Source organism: Acanthisitta chloris, unplaced genomic scaffold, assembly GCF_000695815.1.
Source record: "Acanthisitta chloris isolate BGI_N310 unplaced genomic scaffold, ASM69581v1 scaffold8443, whole genome shotgun sequence".
NCBI lineage: Eukaryota > Metazoa > Chordata > Aves > Passeriformes > Acanthisittidae > Acanthisitta > Acanthisitta chloris.
The window spans coordinates 31,853-47,159 of NW_008664267.1; the positions used below are offsets into that span (position 1 = coordinate 31,853).

The 15,307-nt window shown below is 39.0% G+C and overlaps 1 protein-coding gene across 1 annotated transcript in view; it reads right to left on the minus strand.

Moving 5' to 3' along the window:
• Positions 1–15,307, minus strand: part of LOC103798988 (protein AF-10-like) — a gene marked incomplete at its 3' end in the record, with an annotated part of 63,910 nt that overhangs the window by 31,524 nt on the left and 17,079 nt on the right. Inside the window, exon 3 of the mRNA XM_009071279.1 lies at positions 11,999–12,053. Coding sequence (XP_009069527.1) covers positions 11,999–12,053 — 55 coding nt within the window. The remainder of the gene's footprint in view (positions 1–11,998; positions 12,054–15,307) is intronic.

Below are 15,307 nucleotides of genomic sequence, written 5' to 3' on the forward strand. Positions count from 1 at the left end.
TTTCAAAAATGTTTCTAACAGACCATTTTAATACTACCATTAACAGACAGACTGACAAAAAAACTATAAAACCCACAACCTTTCTTTGTTCTCTCCTCTACCTGGAATATCTTCAGGGAATAAGTGTTTATAAGGACTTTTCTAAGACTTGCAGACTGCCCTAAGCCAAAATCATCATACTAAAGGCAAATAAATGTTAACATCGTGTTAATGGTGACTATTTATCTTTAAATCTCCTCTCAAAAAATTAACTCAAATAGAAACACCATTCATCTAATAAAGCCATTAAACCAACAGAAAAGTGAAATATTTGGGGAAAAAACCTCCTTCAGTTAGCTACACATAATCACAGGCCAAAAGTTTTCCTTCAGATGTCATTAAGCCTGTGCTCCAGTTACACTTACATACAATGAAAAATTATTACACAAATATACCAGAGACATTTAAAAAAATCACTTACTAAGCCAACTGAAACTTCGGAAGGTAAAACATTTTCATTACAAGAAACCAGTTTCAGAAGTAACTTTAACTGAATACTGCTCCATCACGATCAAAAATAAAACAATGAAAAAAAACAAGCCACAAACCCTACAAGCTTAATATATTCCTATTTCCAAACTACAGGGCACACATCCAGGATAGCTGTGGGCAGTAGCACACTCCCATCTTTCAGGAAAGCATAACCAGTATCTATAGAATGAAACAAATGAAGTACCACAGCATTAATACACTTTTTGAACAAGGGGTCAATAAGCCCCCAGGGAACTGAGGACAAGGGACATTTTCCATTGGTTTCCATCTGGCATCTTCAGATCCCAGATAATCTGACCTTGCTGAAAAATCAGAATCTGCCTAACAAAAATTTACCCCCAGGGGAGGCTGCAGCACCCTTAAGTTACCAACCTCAAGTACCTACATCAAAAAAGAAGCCAACCTCCAGCACCAGCTCCCACTAAGGCTCGGACACCCTGTACACAACTGCTTAAATATACTTTTGTCCAGTTTAACTAGTGAAGAAATATAGAATTCTCAGAGAGCAACACCCAGCTCACCTGGAAGAGCCAAAAGAGGCAGAATTCCAGCAACTGTCCCTGAAGAAAGAATAAGTAAGATATTTTTCCATAACAAGCATGGTTAAGGACTGGTTGCCTAAAGATGCTGTGGAATCTCCATCTTTGGGAAAAATGAAGGTCTGTAGACCCTTTCAACTTAAGGGAGGTCGAGAAGATTCAGACACTTCTCTCTTAGACAACTACTCTTTGACCAAGCACAGAGCTCAGAATCCAAACAAAATAAAGGACCTATTGCCATGTTCAAGAGTTGAGTGCTTTTGTCTACTGTTTCCTACTGGGTGACAACTGCCTGCTCTGTCTGCAGGGAGAATTAAACATTCTAGACACCCATGCAAACTGCACATAAAAGCCCATAAGAGAAGAGAGCATTTTTAAGTATTTATGATATTTAAGACAACATTAAAATACGTATTTTTCAATTTACTCCATCTAAGCCATAAAGACTGCACTATAAACTTCCTGTTCAATTCAGTTGCTACACTATTCTTGGGCAACTATCAATTTCACTAGCAACTATACATCTTTCCCTTCCTTCCCCACCAAAAGAAATAAAAAAATCATTACATACAGTTCTTTTGAGCCTTACCAATGTTCAAGTGTGAAAAATACTGTTGTACATCCATGTTCTAGATTTTAAAATAAAAACCTCCAATAGCACTGTTTAAACAATCTCACTGGTTTCTGTTGCAGCTGAAATTATTTTATCAGCATTCTTCTTCACCCAAACACCACACAGAAATAACAGCAGGACACTCTTCTTTTTTCCTGATTCTTCTCCAAATTTAGCCAGGAACTCAGGCCATTTTTGAGATCACTTTTGTTCCAAATGAGTTTATTAAAATCACTTCTGTAAACCATATCATTTACTGTTTATATCTATCATAAGCTTCCATTCACTTTAGTTGTCTGTGGTTTGAATCTAAAAGAAAAGGCCACAGCTTTATTACTCTTTTTTTTTTAATTTAACTTGTGAAACTTGGAGTAATTGCTAACAAACTCCTCCTATTCCCACTGAATTACTTATACTCCATTTACTTTTGGCTTCATCTCCCTTGCAGGACAACTTTAACTGCAAGGGAGGGCAGGACATATGCTTTTGCAAATGGTACTGGCACCTTGCAAAATGTTGTTAAAATTTTCCCTATCCTCAGAATTTTATTTTTTTCTTTATTTGACTTAGTATTTCTCAATCTTCCAGAAGGTGCCCATTTGACCTAAGTGCTTTCTCAATAACAGTATTCTTACCAGATGACAATTCCTGGCTTGCTTACTTTAAAATAAACTTCGGCTTTAGCTTAAAAACAAGAAATTAAGAGATGTGCAATAAGGATTCAAACCAGCCATTGTGTTTGTATCTGTGCATTCTTACAGAACTGCTTTCTCTGAGACTGCTGAAAAAAAACCTCAGGCTACCACGGGCTGCAGACTCACTGCCCCTCTTGCTTTAAAAAAAACAATATTCTACATCAATGTCTCCATCCAGAAATTGCAAAATGTCATCACTTTTTGGATTTTACTTATTGGTGATAGGCAAATTAAAAAGAAAAATATTTACTTCAACTTTGCTTTCAAGTTCAATAAGTTTGGGAAATGCCATTTACCTCTAAAGAAAAAAAATCCAGTGTTTCCTAAGAACACATCACACAAATATAACCAAGACATTTTCCTTCGAACAAATCTTAGAAAACAACTTCAGGCAACATTCAAACAGCATCAAAACCCACATATAACCCAACTCCAAGATCTACTTTGATGACAATAATAATGAAAACCACTTTTTCCAATATTGGACATTGGAAATTCATGCTGAAAGGTCTTCAAAGTTTAAATACACCTTATGAAACATCCAGCATTTCACTTGAATCCTTTTCTATTTTGATTTATCCCTCAGAAAGACACTACTGAGTTTTGTCAATTTTTACGTTTCATTATGGCATGGGAAATGACCAGCATGGAATCTACCCAAATTTTAACCAATATTTCACTGAGATTTTTATTTCTGGTGCCTAACTAATTTTTAACTCAGTGGAAACCTAGGAGTACATATTTAGCAGGTGTAATTTTAATGTGCATTTTTCACTAACAAATCCAGACTCCTGAACTCTACCTGAAATCAGCTGGATCTGTTATCCCAGTGTGACAGAGAACAAGTAAGTCCTAACAATTTCACTACCAGCAAACAAAAAACTGTTGCCAATAAAGAACTCCTTAACTAGAAGCAAACTCAAACAAATTAAGATAAAAATTAATGAAGTAAACCCAGGAAGATAACTAATACACAGCACATTATCCATCTAACTAAATTTTTGCCTTTACAACTACTGCTAATTTGCCCAAAACTTGATTCACAAGCACTTTCACTGTAAATAAACAGATAGCACTTTTAAATCACCTTCCAGTGTAAATTTCAAAGCCTTGTTTTTATAGTCTTTTCTGCCGTAATAAAATAGCAGCAAGAGGACTTGTAATCCCTCCCAGTGTCCAAACCAAGAGAAGGCCTTGTCCAGCTTGTGAGCTAACAGACACAGAGTAGGGACCACACTAGGGCTATGTCCCACAGTCAATGCTGAAGTTGTGCTGCAAAGCACTAATGGACTGTAGAGGCCAAAATCGTGAAGCTGCACTAAGCTCCAGCCACAGTGCCAGTCTGGTCCCAAAACAGTGCTCTGGGATATTATCACTATCTCCTAATCATGCATCAATTCCAGAGTAAAATTTGTTTATGCATCCTAAGTTCCTAAAGAGTTTGTTATAACATATTAAGGAAGTTTTATTTTGTTTGTAACTACAGCTCACTCCTAAATCAAGTGAATGCATTATCCCAGCACAGAAAAACCTTTCTTTGTTGAAATGTTAGTTTCTGATTAGGACTGCACCAGGTTGTAATTTAAGGATTCACCTCAATCCACTCCAGCTGTGGACTGTCACTAGAAAGCATCCTTGCCCTCTCCAAGTGGCAATCCTTCTGATTACTAAACCTGTGGTAAAATAAAAGTTTACCTTCCAGCAAGATCAGTAAATAGGTTGATGCAATCCACACTGAGGTCACATGACTACCATACACAAAACCCCCAGTGCAGAAATACCCAGTCATGGGAAAACCAGTCCACTCCTTTCAGCAGAGGTCAACAGCTGTCCTACATTACATGGAATTGCACCCTCTGTTTCCACAACTATCAGATCTGCTGAATGACCCCAAGACTGAGCTCTATCCAACTCTGCAGGATTCACCTTTCAAAGATGTACTTAAGACCATTACTGTTACTGTGCCAGAGGGAAAGATTAGGTACTATTTGAAACCTTTAGTTAAGTGTCTCTTCATTAAGGCATTCCATATACTTTTTGTCTTGACCCTGACCTTCCTTCCTTGCAAAAACAAGAAAATTTTCAGAAATCTGCCAAGTTACTGTCTTTTCCTTACTCTGCTAAATGCAGTTTTATAGTTTGCTATAGTTACTGTAGCATTATTCACTATATAGTTTGATTCACACTTTTCAAAGATGTGTAAAAAGAAGGTGCTCACACTAACCACTGGAGCTCTCACCACTGTGGTTATCATTGGTACAAAGGGACAATTTCTGTTCAAAAAAATAAAATAAATACTATTTGGCTATGAAGAAAAAGCTTTACCCTACAGAGCCCGACTACTGAATTCCACCAAATTCCGTTTAGAAAAACCTGTTGCTCAACTAAAGAATTGATTGACTTTGGATCATCACTCAGCAGCACAACAAATAGTTTGTTTTTGAAAGAGCTGAAATTTGGCCCACTGAGTAAGCTAATAGCTTCAATCATTTTATCTGGCATGCTGTGGAATTTAGGAGTCTCTTCCACCTCCCTCAAGAAATCCTTTCATACAACAAAAGCAAGAAATGTCATAAAAATGCATCTAAAACTCGACAACACATTTCTAAACATACATTATGGCTATTAATAATATAAATCATAGATGTATGATATATTACATTGTAATGTGTATATTTATACTACTAAAATATTATAAATTTCTTATTTTTACTGTCTTTCCCCGTAAATAAAAAATAAATATACACCCAAACTCCTACAAATCTGCTCAAAAGGACTGGAAGGTTTGTAGGTAAGCACTTGCAAAATGTATACCCCTCAGTGTGTACATATTACGTTATACCATCTGCATTCTTAGACATTAACACCAAGAAAACTCATCAGAACAGTTAACCTGATAGTGAGAGCTGCTGACTCTAATAACAACAGCAGCAACGGGGAAACCTAGCATATAATGCTTTTATAGACTCGGGAGATCCTGACTCTGACCCAGGGGCTGGCAAGAGGGCCTGGCCCTGACACAAAACCACCACATTGTTTGCTGGCCTTTCCCCAAGCAGCTGCAGGAAAGAAGTCTTGCTGAAAAGTCACACAAAGAATGCTGTTACACAGCATTCCAGATCAACATCCACTGGAATCAGATTTCAAAGTAACAACTTGTACAGCAAAATCAAGCCTTTTAGGCTCACAGAAAACTGTGGACAAAGATTACTGTAAGAAAACTATTTAAACGGGAGATGCACAATGCGAGCCACAAGTGAACAATTTGCTTAAAAAACAGACTCAGTACTCAGTATTACAAGAAGATAAAAGAATTTGGATTCAAAAAACTTCAATCAGTTCAAATGGTCATGATTTTATTTCCTCTTCACTGAGTGTCAAAAACCCAAAGGAAATTACAGCAACAGTTAAGGAAACATTACTGGACTGAAAGGCCCAAAGCTGTCAAACACCAACGGTTCTCAAGTATCTTCAAACAAATGCTCTCTTGTTACCTTTCTGTTTTTAAAAAAAAATGTGTTTATATTTTATCCAACTACTTCATCCACATGCAAGACTACCAAGCTAAAGAAAAACTAATCTTTCAATAGTCTTCTTACATATAAGACAGCAAATCAATAAGCAACTTATATACATACCAGGTTTTCTCATTTTAAAAAACTTTTATATTGTGTTCAAAACCACAAGGGTGCTACTAAATGAACAAGAATACCAAATTTATCAAGGAATTCTGTCAATAAATATATTAGAAAAGTTCTTTTTTCAATTTGATCTTACTTTTCTACTTCTAATATCAATAAGAAACAAATGACTAAAGTTGGGTTTTTTAATGGTAAATAGCTTAACAGAATCTATAGAACTTCAGGCTCTGAACACTGAAAAAGTCCTAATGTTTATGTAAAAACAAAGTCCACAAAGTCCACATATAGGGAAGATAAGTTTTTGCTCACAAAACTTAACCATAGCTGCAAGACAGTCTCAGATATTAGGAAGACAAAATATTAAAACTAATTCAATGCTTATTCTGAAAATTTCTGACAAATACCCTGGTCAAACTGTGCAATGCCCCACTACTCTTAACAAATAAATTAGAATCATAGAATCACCAAGGTTGGAGGAGACCTCTAAGATCATGAAGTCCAACCATTAGACTGCCACTCTACAGTAACCCCTAACCCATATCCTCCAGCACCGTATCCAAACATGTCTTAAACACTTCCAGGGATGGTGACTTCACCACCTCCCTGGGCAACCTACTCCAGTGCCTGACCACCCTAACTGTGAAAAAATTTTTCCTAACATCTAATCTGAATCTCCTGTCTCATCTTATGGCCCTTGCCTCTAGTCCTCTCACTGCAGGCAGAAGAGACCATCCCCCACCTCTCTCCAATCCCCTTTCAGGCAGTTGTAGAGAATGATGAGGTCACCCCTGAGCTGCCTTGCCTCTTCTCACTGCAGGCATGGCAGAAGAGACCATCCCCCACCTCTCTCCAATCCCCTTTCAGGCAGTTGTAGAGAATGATGAGGTGAGGCCTGAGCTGCCTCTCCTCCAGGCTAAACAAACCCAACTCCCTCAGTCATTCCTCATACAACATGTTTTCTAGACATTTTCTGAGCCTTGTTGCCCTTTGCTAGACTCGCTCCAGTGCCTCAATGTCCTTTTAAACTGAGGGGCCCAAAGCTGAACACAGTACTCGAGGTGTGGCCCCAGCAATGCTGAGTGCAGGGGGATGATCACTGCCCTGTTCCTGCTGCCACACTATTCTCGCTACAGGCCAAGATGCCATTGGCCTTCTTGGCCACCTGTGCACACTGCTGGCTCATGTTGAGCTGGCTGTCCACCAGCACTCCAAAGTCTCTTTCTGATAAACAACACTCGAATCACTCCTCTCCCAGCCTGCAGCACTGCATGGGGTTGTTGTGTCCCAAGTGCAGGACCAGCACTTCACCTTATTGAACATCATACAGTTGTCCTCAGCCCATTGACCAAGTTGGTCCAGGTCCCTCCATCAACGTGCAGCCAAATACAGTCAACTCTTAATAATCCTTAGCATGGATAAACCCACTGACAGATAAGCCACACCATTGATATTAGTCCAGGCTATACTCTGCTAAATCCAAGTGTTCTGTTTCCAAGATCTGTGCAAGTGCAGGAGCAGAACAACCATTTTCACACGGTGCGCAGACACAGAGCACACATGCAAACAGACCTTAGCTGCTTCTGTTCAGGGGCAGTTCAGGTCTCTGACAATGGAAAGCAAGGGAGGGACACTGAAGCAGACTAGGATGTATTCCACACAAATCCAGACAGAATAATCTCTCTGGGCTCACTACAGGTTTTGATTACACCATCACCAAGCTGAACAGCAGGCATCTGGGTACTCTCCAGTATACCCAAAAAGGTTATGGGCAACAAAAAATGCCATTTCCACTTGGCTCTTCATGTGAACTCTTTAGTGCTTCCAGACCCAGACACACTAGCAACTTAGTGCAGAACCATCTGCATGAACTTCCAACACTATGTGAATGTTTCCACAACACTGTCTTGAAACCACTAGCTAGTACAGTCACTATTATCTAGGATAACTGCACTTCCCCTATCCCATTCCACCTCCAATAACTCAAATAGTCAAGAGTTAACTACAGCTGTAAAAACAGTTAATACCTCAAAAATGCAAATTACACATCTCTTCTGCTTTCAGAGCAAATGCAGAAAACAGTGCACTCAATTTTAAGAACATCTCTTCAGGCAAATGCCATGCTAAAATAAACACTTTGATTCCAGTTTCTGTCCTAATTTCAAGGTAACATGAATGTTTAGGCTAGTGAAAAGATTCTGTAATTAATGAGAATCATGGCATCATATATAGTAGAGTTGCCTCTTTAGATTTTCACATTGAGCTCTGATAAGGATTACACATCCTTTAGAAGACATACAGAGAAGAGGAAAGAGAAGGGTCAGTTCTATGTACAGGGAATGTCCAACCAATCTGGGCTCCTTCATACTGAGAAAGAGACAAAAAAAGAATATGACAGAGGTCTAAGCCAGTAGAGATATCGGAAAGGTGAGCACAGAATAACTGATCTTTGCCACTTCATACCTTTCCCACTTTACTTTGCCTTCCTGTAGCCAGCCAAGTGGCATCAAATAAAGCCATGAGGTAAGAGGTTCAAAATAAACCAATGTACAACATGATACATCACATAGATCAACTGCAGTATGCCTTGCATATATAACATGCCTTGCAATTATATCCAACATTATGGACACTAAACCTTTATACAGAAGCAGACACTTTAATAGTGTGATGGACTATTCTTCCATTAAGCACAAAAATACCATCTCTGGTTCAAGAAGTCCCAATGCATAAACCCCTGTAGGCTGGGGAAGTATTCTGGGAAGGCACACAAGAATTTTCCCAAGAATCTAGTTCACAGTGAGAAAGAGAGCAGGCCAAATGTTGTTTGGCCTCCACAATATGCTTCTCTCCTCTTACTACCTCAGGCTGTCACTTTTAAGCTCTCTGTAAGATCCATGACAGTACTGCTCCAAGAATGCTAATAATTCTAATTCTGTATTTGCCAAAGACCACACTAGAGAACTTACTGTTTGCCCTCAGCTACTGTACAGCTAAGCACAGCTAAGGCAGGGTAGATGTCTCCAATCAGAAATATAAAATCAAAAAAGCAAATACATAGAAATGGTGATCTCCAGAAGGTCAGACAAGCAGCACCAGACCAGTAAAAGGAGAGGGAGCAGGAGGAAGAATGCACACAAAGGAACCTCACACCACTTGGGAGGCAGGGGAGGGACAAAACCCCTCACAAAATACCAATATAAACCACACCACACACCACCACAGTGTACAGCCAATCAATAATACTTAAAAACAACACAAGTTTGATTCCCAGACTACTTTGTCTTACATATCTTATAGTGCCCCAGAGTTCTGAAAGGCAAGATAACACCATGACAGAAAAATTCTAAGGTTAGGCTATTTCAGTTCCAGTTGTGCCTGACTTAGGACAGCTAATAGACAGGCTGCTGCTGCTGCTGAAATAGTCCTGGCCATTCCCTTATGTCAGCACTAGCATGGGCAGCTGGGTCAGGGAAAGGATTCCCTTTAGCTGAAAAGGAGAGGGGGAAAAGGAGAAGTTTTAAATGCTAGTACCATCACAAAGGAGAAGGAAGTAATGTATAGCGAGGGCCTTCCCCGGAGTAACAGCACCTTGCAGCAGGTTAAGAAAATCACAGAACCCTCTAGTGAAAGGTCAAGAGACCACCAAGTTTCCTGACATAAAAGAAAATACAGTACCTTCAATGCCCAAAATACATTTCTTCACCTTATCAAAAATCAGATATCCAGAAGACTGTTAAAAAAATCTACAAAGGCAGCAGACCATGTATGAGCTAAGCTATCTGCATATTCAAAACAAAATCCACACTGGTTTTCTGCCTACAAAAGGAAGCTACTTGTAGCCAGAAGGCAGAAAGAAGCATAACTTTATATCACTGACATACAATCAGCAATTTCTTCACTTGTTCGGAAAACATAAGAGAATTTAATCATTTCTACACTTAGAGAAAGACCTGATAATTACAGGTTTACACAGCTAGATCCTTACAGGGTTTTACTGGAAATATTTGATTCAAAGTTTCTTCAGGAATACACTTGCACCTTTTTATCATTTCACTTGGCAACAAACAGTGTAACAGCATTAAAAAAAATCCTAGTATTAACCTACTAGAAATGCCATTTTAAACTGGCAATCCCATTACATGATCTTCAACAGTATTTCCTTAAGTCTGAAAATCTTCCGGCACGATCTCGTTAGGCAATTCTTTGAGATGAAAGCTTCAGGTTAAGAACGTAGACTTCTGAAATGCAACACCAATCAGAGTTCATTTTCTCCAAGGCTCACATCCTTTTGTAGAGCTGCTATTTAAAGGACATTTGGTCCCTAAGGTAGAATTTGCTGTATTCAACACCATGGACAAGATCTGTTACTGAAGCTGATGTTTTCAGAAGGAAATATAAATTTTTAAGCTTCTCAGCTATGAAATTTTCACCATGAAGCTTTCAATGATTAAAATACTTGGACATTAAAATTACAGTAACGTGTAACATCTTTGCCATTTAAACTTAAATAATTTCACTCTTACACAGTTATTCACTTTCAGACAAGGATTTATAATTACAATTAATAGAGCTATAAGACAGATAACTAATTAGATGCACAGATCTTTGATGAACACTGTCAAAATAAGTTCTCAAGACTTTATGTGAGGAAAAAGTTTCAAAATCACCACAGAAAACAGCAAAGCATTCCCAAATGCTACTCTAAGTATAAAAACAGGAAACACTGCAGCTTCACAAATTTTACTGTATCTTTCAAGAGGTTTGAGGCTTTCTTATTACTAACTTCCTAAAACACAAAGTGTTCAGCTGCCATTTCTGAAGAAATTAATTCAACACTACCATGTATCAGCCTCTCTGAGAGGAACAGTATTTTTAAGACTAAAGTACTGGGCCAGTACTTTAGATGATAGTTTCACTGACACATGACAACACAGCCTCAATACAACCTCCCAACACCCACAAATGGCACTGAGTTCACTAACACATGTGAGATAGCAAACACCAGAATGGAGTATGCTGAACAGTGCAGTCCAAGGGTAGACAAGGGATCAGCCCAAACATGAACAGGCTCTGTGTTCCTGCAACTCAACTGCAACACAAAGAGCAAAGCTGCATTGACACCGAGCTAAGATATAAATAAGCTACAATATTATGTATGCAGCACAAAATCTCCAGAATACAGTTTACACAGACTGCCCAAATGAAATCCAGAATCCAAATCATACTTTCTCCTCTCAGAAGAGAAAGGGCTTAGTATGAAAATGACCAGGCTATTTACAGATAGATGATGGATAGGAATTTAGAAGTATCTCACAAAAAGAGAAGGAATTCCAGAAGTGATTGAAAAGCTAATTGAAATTTTTCACTCATATCACCCAGCTATTAGTATAAACATAATCAAGTCAGGATATTCAGTGGAGACTTTCTCTAGCAGTTCTACTCAGCAGGAGCAGAACTGACAATAACCTGAAGGATGAAATTGGAAAGATGCAAGGCAGAGGTAATCACTACTGCAACTTTTCAGCTCTAACTTCTTTGTTACAGAACCTATTAGTAAATCAGGCATGAAAGAGCTATCCTTTGAAAATGCACTGGTGCATTCAGTCTGGGCTATAGACATAAAAATTCCACTTTCCTCCATGAATGGTGCACTTTCAACAGCTTTCTATAAATGCTCACACTCCAACTAAATACACATAAAATTTATCCATTTTACCCATTAAAATCTTACATTAAAATGCAGCTCTTCCATTGTAACTTTTTTCCTAAAAATGAAACTAAAAATAATGATTGATGTTCTCAAACCAAATTCAACTTAAATTGGACAAATAAAGGTTACTATAAAATAGTTATCTTTTTCCAAACCAGCCAGGGTTTTCATTTAGTTTTAGGACCCCTGCAATTTTTTTCCTCACAGATTTATTTCCCTCATACGAAATAAGAGAGTTCACAAAAAAAAAAAAAAAGAATAAAACTTACCCCCATTATCTGTTCTCTTTAAAGCACCATCCTTATGAGGGCATAATTCACATCTCTAGGAAAAAAAGCAAAAATAAAATAAAAAAAATGGAATGATCACAGAAGCATTGAAAAAGAAACCACACACATCAAAACTGTTATCTGACATTAAGGAAGAAGCCATTCTTTGAAAGTGAATGGGTGTGTTTTCCCTTAACCTCTACTTGAATATTAATGTTACTTTGTGACAAATGAAGCTTTCTCCTCCAGATCGTGAAATTATGACATACATTAAAGCTATTCACAGCTCTGCCTCAATGATTTTATTCCTCAGTTCCACATCCTGGATGTCTGGAGACAAGTCCCCAAAAACTGTAGCATGGGGTAGGCTTACATGCTAAGAAACTTGGGCACAGTCCAAAAACTCCCTGCCATACTTCCTTCTCCTAAGACATCTGCATTGACCAAGGTGGTCAATCACAGATGTGCCATGGATCTAGTTGGCACAGGTGCACATACTCCAGCTGCCTACAGTCTCTGCTGACTCTCACTCATCCTAAGAGACCAAAAACCATCTCACTTTCTGCCTCAAAGAAAGGTCAGAAGTTAACTCATCCCTAAAATTCTCAAGACTGCATGTCTGGAAACAAGCAGCCTGACGTAACACACACCCAGATCACAACACAACAGTCTTTCTGCTGTCATTGCCTCCTATGAAGCTCCTAATATCAAGAGATGACAGAACTGGATCAGGTTTGACAAACATTCCACTTCAACTTCTCTAAATGACATGCAATGGAACACCATTATAGGAGATTCTGTACCTAGAATCACTTTATTACAAGCTTTCTGTATTCCCAGACTAGGGACAACTCAAAGCACACCAACTTAACAAGCTTTTTAAGCAAATGAAGAACTGTCTGATCATCAGATGCAAACTTCACGTCACATCCTTCAAATGGAGAGGGACATCTGGCATCAGTGCAGGTCTCCTCCGTGTTTCCTGAACAGTGCTATTCTCCAGTACCACCTAACTGACAAGACAGAAGATAAAGAAGCCTATGATGCTAGAACTGCCTCAGAAAGAGATTGTGCAAACTTATTTGAGGAACCAGAAATTCCATTCCTGAAATTCATATGGCTAAAGTATATCTGAAGGATTATCTACCTTAACCTGTAAGATTACCTTTCTTAACCTCTAATAAAATTTATATTAGCAGCAAAGAAGCTTTCACAAAGGGTAGGACAGAAAAATTCTTACATTATTTTTGCTCAGTGCATTGGTACAGACAGCTGCACCCAGGAAGACGAATCTTTAGGATTGTAGCCTTTTGTCTTTTGCTTAATTCATCTCTCCCTCACATTCACTCACTGAAATGATCAGCAATTTAGTGAAAGGCAGCATTGAGTCTATGGTGAAATTTAGATATTAAAGTGGTTGAAAAATCCTGAATCATCCTGTAAGTTGCCTGCAGACTGGGAGAATTACACCTTTTTTTTAAAGACTCTGAAAAGAAGTGATCGGTTCTTTTCAAATGAAATCCTATATATGCAGCATATACGTGAGCTGTATCTTAACAATTCAGCTCTCCAAACATTAAACACTAAGTACTGAGAGACAAGTGGTAGCAGTAGTTTCATTTCAAATGAATTTCTCATACACTAAACCAGATTCTCAAGGCAAGAAGCCTGGTATGTATTGGTGGTGACAGTGCATTAAAACTTGGACCTTGCCCCACCTCTGCATACCTGTGGAAGTCTGACATACATTTTCACTAGTGGTAAAACCAGTTTAGGAGGTTCTCCTCTTCCCTTCACCTCTCCCTTATTAATCTCTCCCTCCAGCACTCCCTCAGCTGCTGACACAACCATCTGTAGGGCTGCCCCTTAAACCAGATCAGTGAAATGGAGTGGAATGAACTTTTTCTTTTTAACATTTTTAATTCAGGTCGCATCACTGATGCAGTTTAAGCACAATCCCACAATCAGTTGCATCAGCAAAACGGAAGGCAGGGACCCACAGCACCGCAGCATTAGTAATTAAAGAATTAGCAAGTTTCTTGAGCAAACTTTACTGCCAAATAAATAAAAATCATTACAGGACACTAAGCAGCAAGGAGCTAACCCAGTCCTTTATGCAGGACAGTTAAGCATGCCCCATTCAGTGTCATCAGCACTCAGCTTCAACTGATTTATTTCTGTCTCCTATCTCTGAAAGGACACAGGTCCGTTAGGTTCTCCCTCATTAATCCTCTGCAGCCCTGACTGCAACCAGTCAGAAAAGATACAAGACAGAAAACTGAAGAGTAGGAGGGAGCTTTGACAGCGGAAGAAAACTTGAGAGCAGAAAGTTCTGCAGAGTATCCTCTCACTGGCAGGGAGCAGGATGCCCCGGGACAAGGGTAGCTCTGCAGAGGTATTTGCACTCTGATGACACGGGAATTCTGGCTCCAATCTCTAACAAAGTAGTACACTAGTAAGCTAATACACCAGTGACCCCTCCTACTCCCCTCTCTGGGTTATGAACTAACTCCTTCCCAGCCCCCACACACTCAGATTCTGACAAGTTTCAATATGCACCACACGGTAACACCAGTAGCTCTGCCAGGTGAGAAGAGGGAACCTCAACCCTTGAGTCAAGTAACTAAAAGAGAGGGTTTTTTTTCTTTAAACACCTTATTACTAGTTCTAAAAAGGATGGAATAAAGTTCTGATCGTTTGATCACGTCTGTTGATGATGTAACAGTACATGGAATAATCACACCATCCCAACAGATGGTCTCCAATATTTGAGCACATGCACCCGGGCAGGGCTCTTTTCTTCACTTGTGTGTTTTAAGTGTTATCTCTGGCAAAGGATTTCTGACACAAATTAATTGTCTGAGCATTCAAAAACATTGTGGGGAACTACTCAACTAGTTGGGGGGCAAAACAAGATATCAGAGCATAAATAGGGCAAATTGCTATGATTGATCAACAGATAAACATCACCAGGTTAAACAGGACAAACATGAACACTAAAGAGGCTGACTGTGACCCAAGAGAATAACTACACCCTTCTGTGTGCTGAAGGGCACTAGTCCTGTAGCAGGGAGGTACAGCAGGGCACATGGCACTGCAGGGCACAGTCAGCTGAATTAGATCTGAAGAGAAGTGAAACAGGCACAAATACAGGGTGAAGGAAGATTGAATTAAGTTGTAGAAACGGACATCATCCCTTTCCTTCCTGTCCTTACAGAGTGTAACATGGACATCTCATTTTTGCAGCTCTTTGGTGAAAGAGACTAAGTTCATGGACCTAGCTTCTGTCCAGGCAGAATTGGGGTGAAC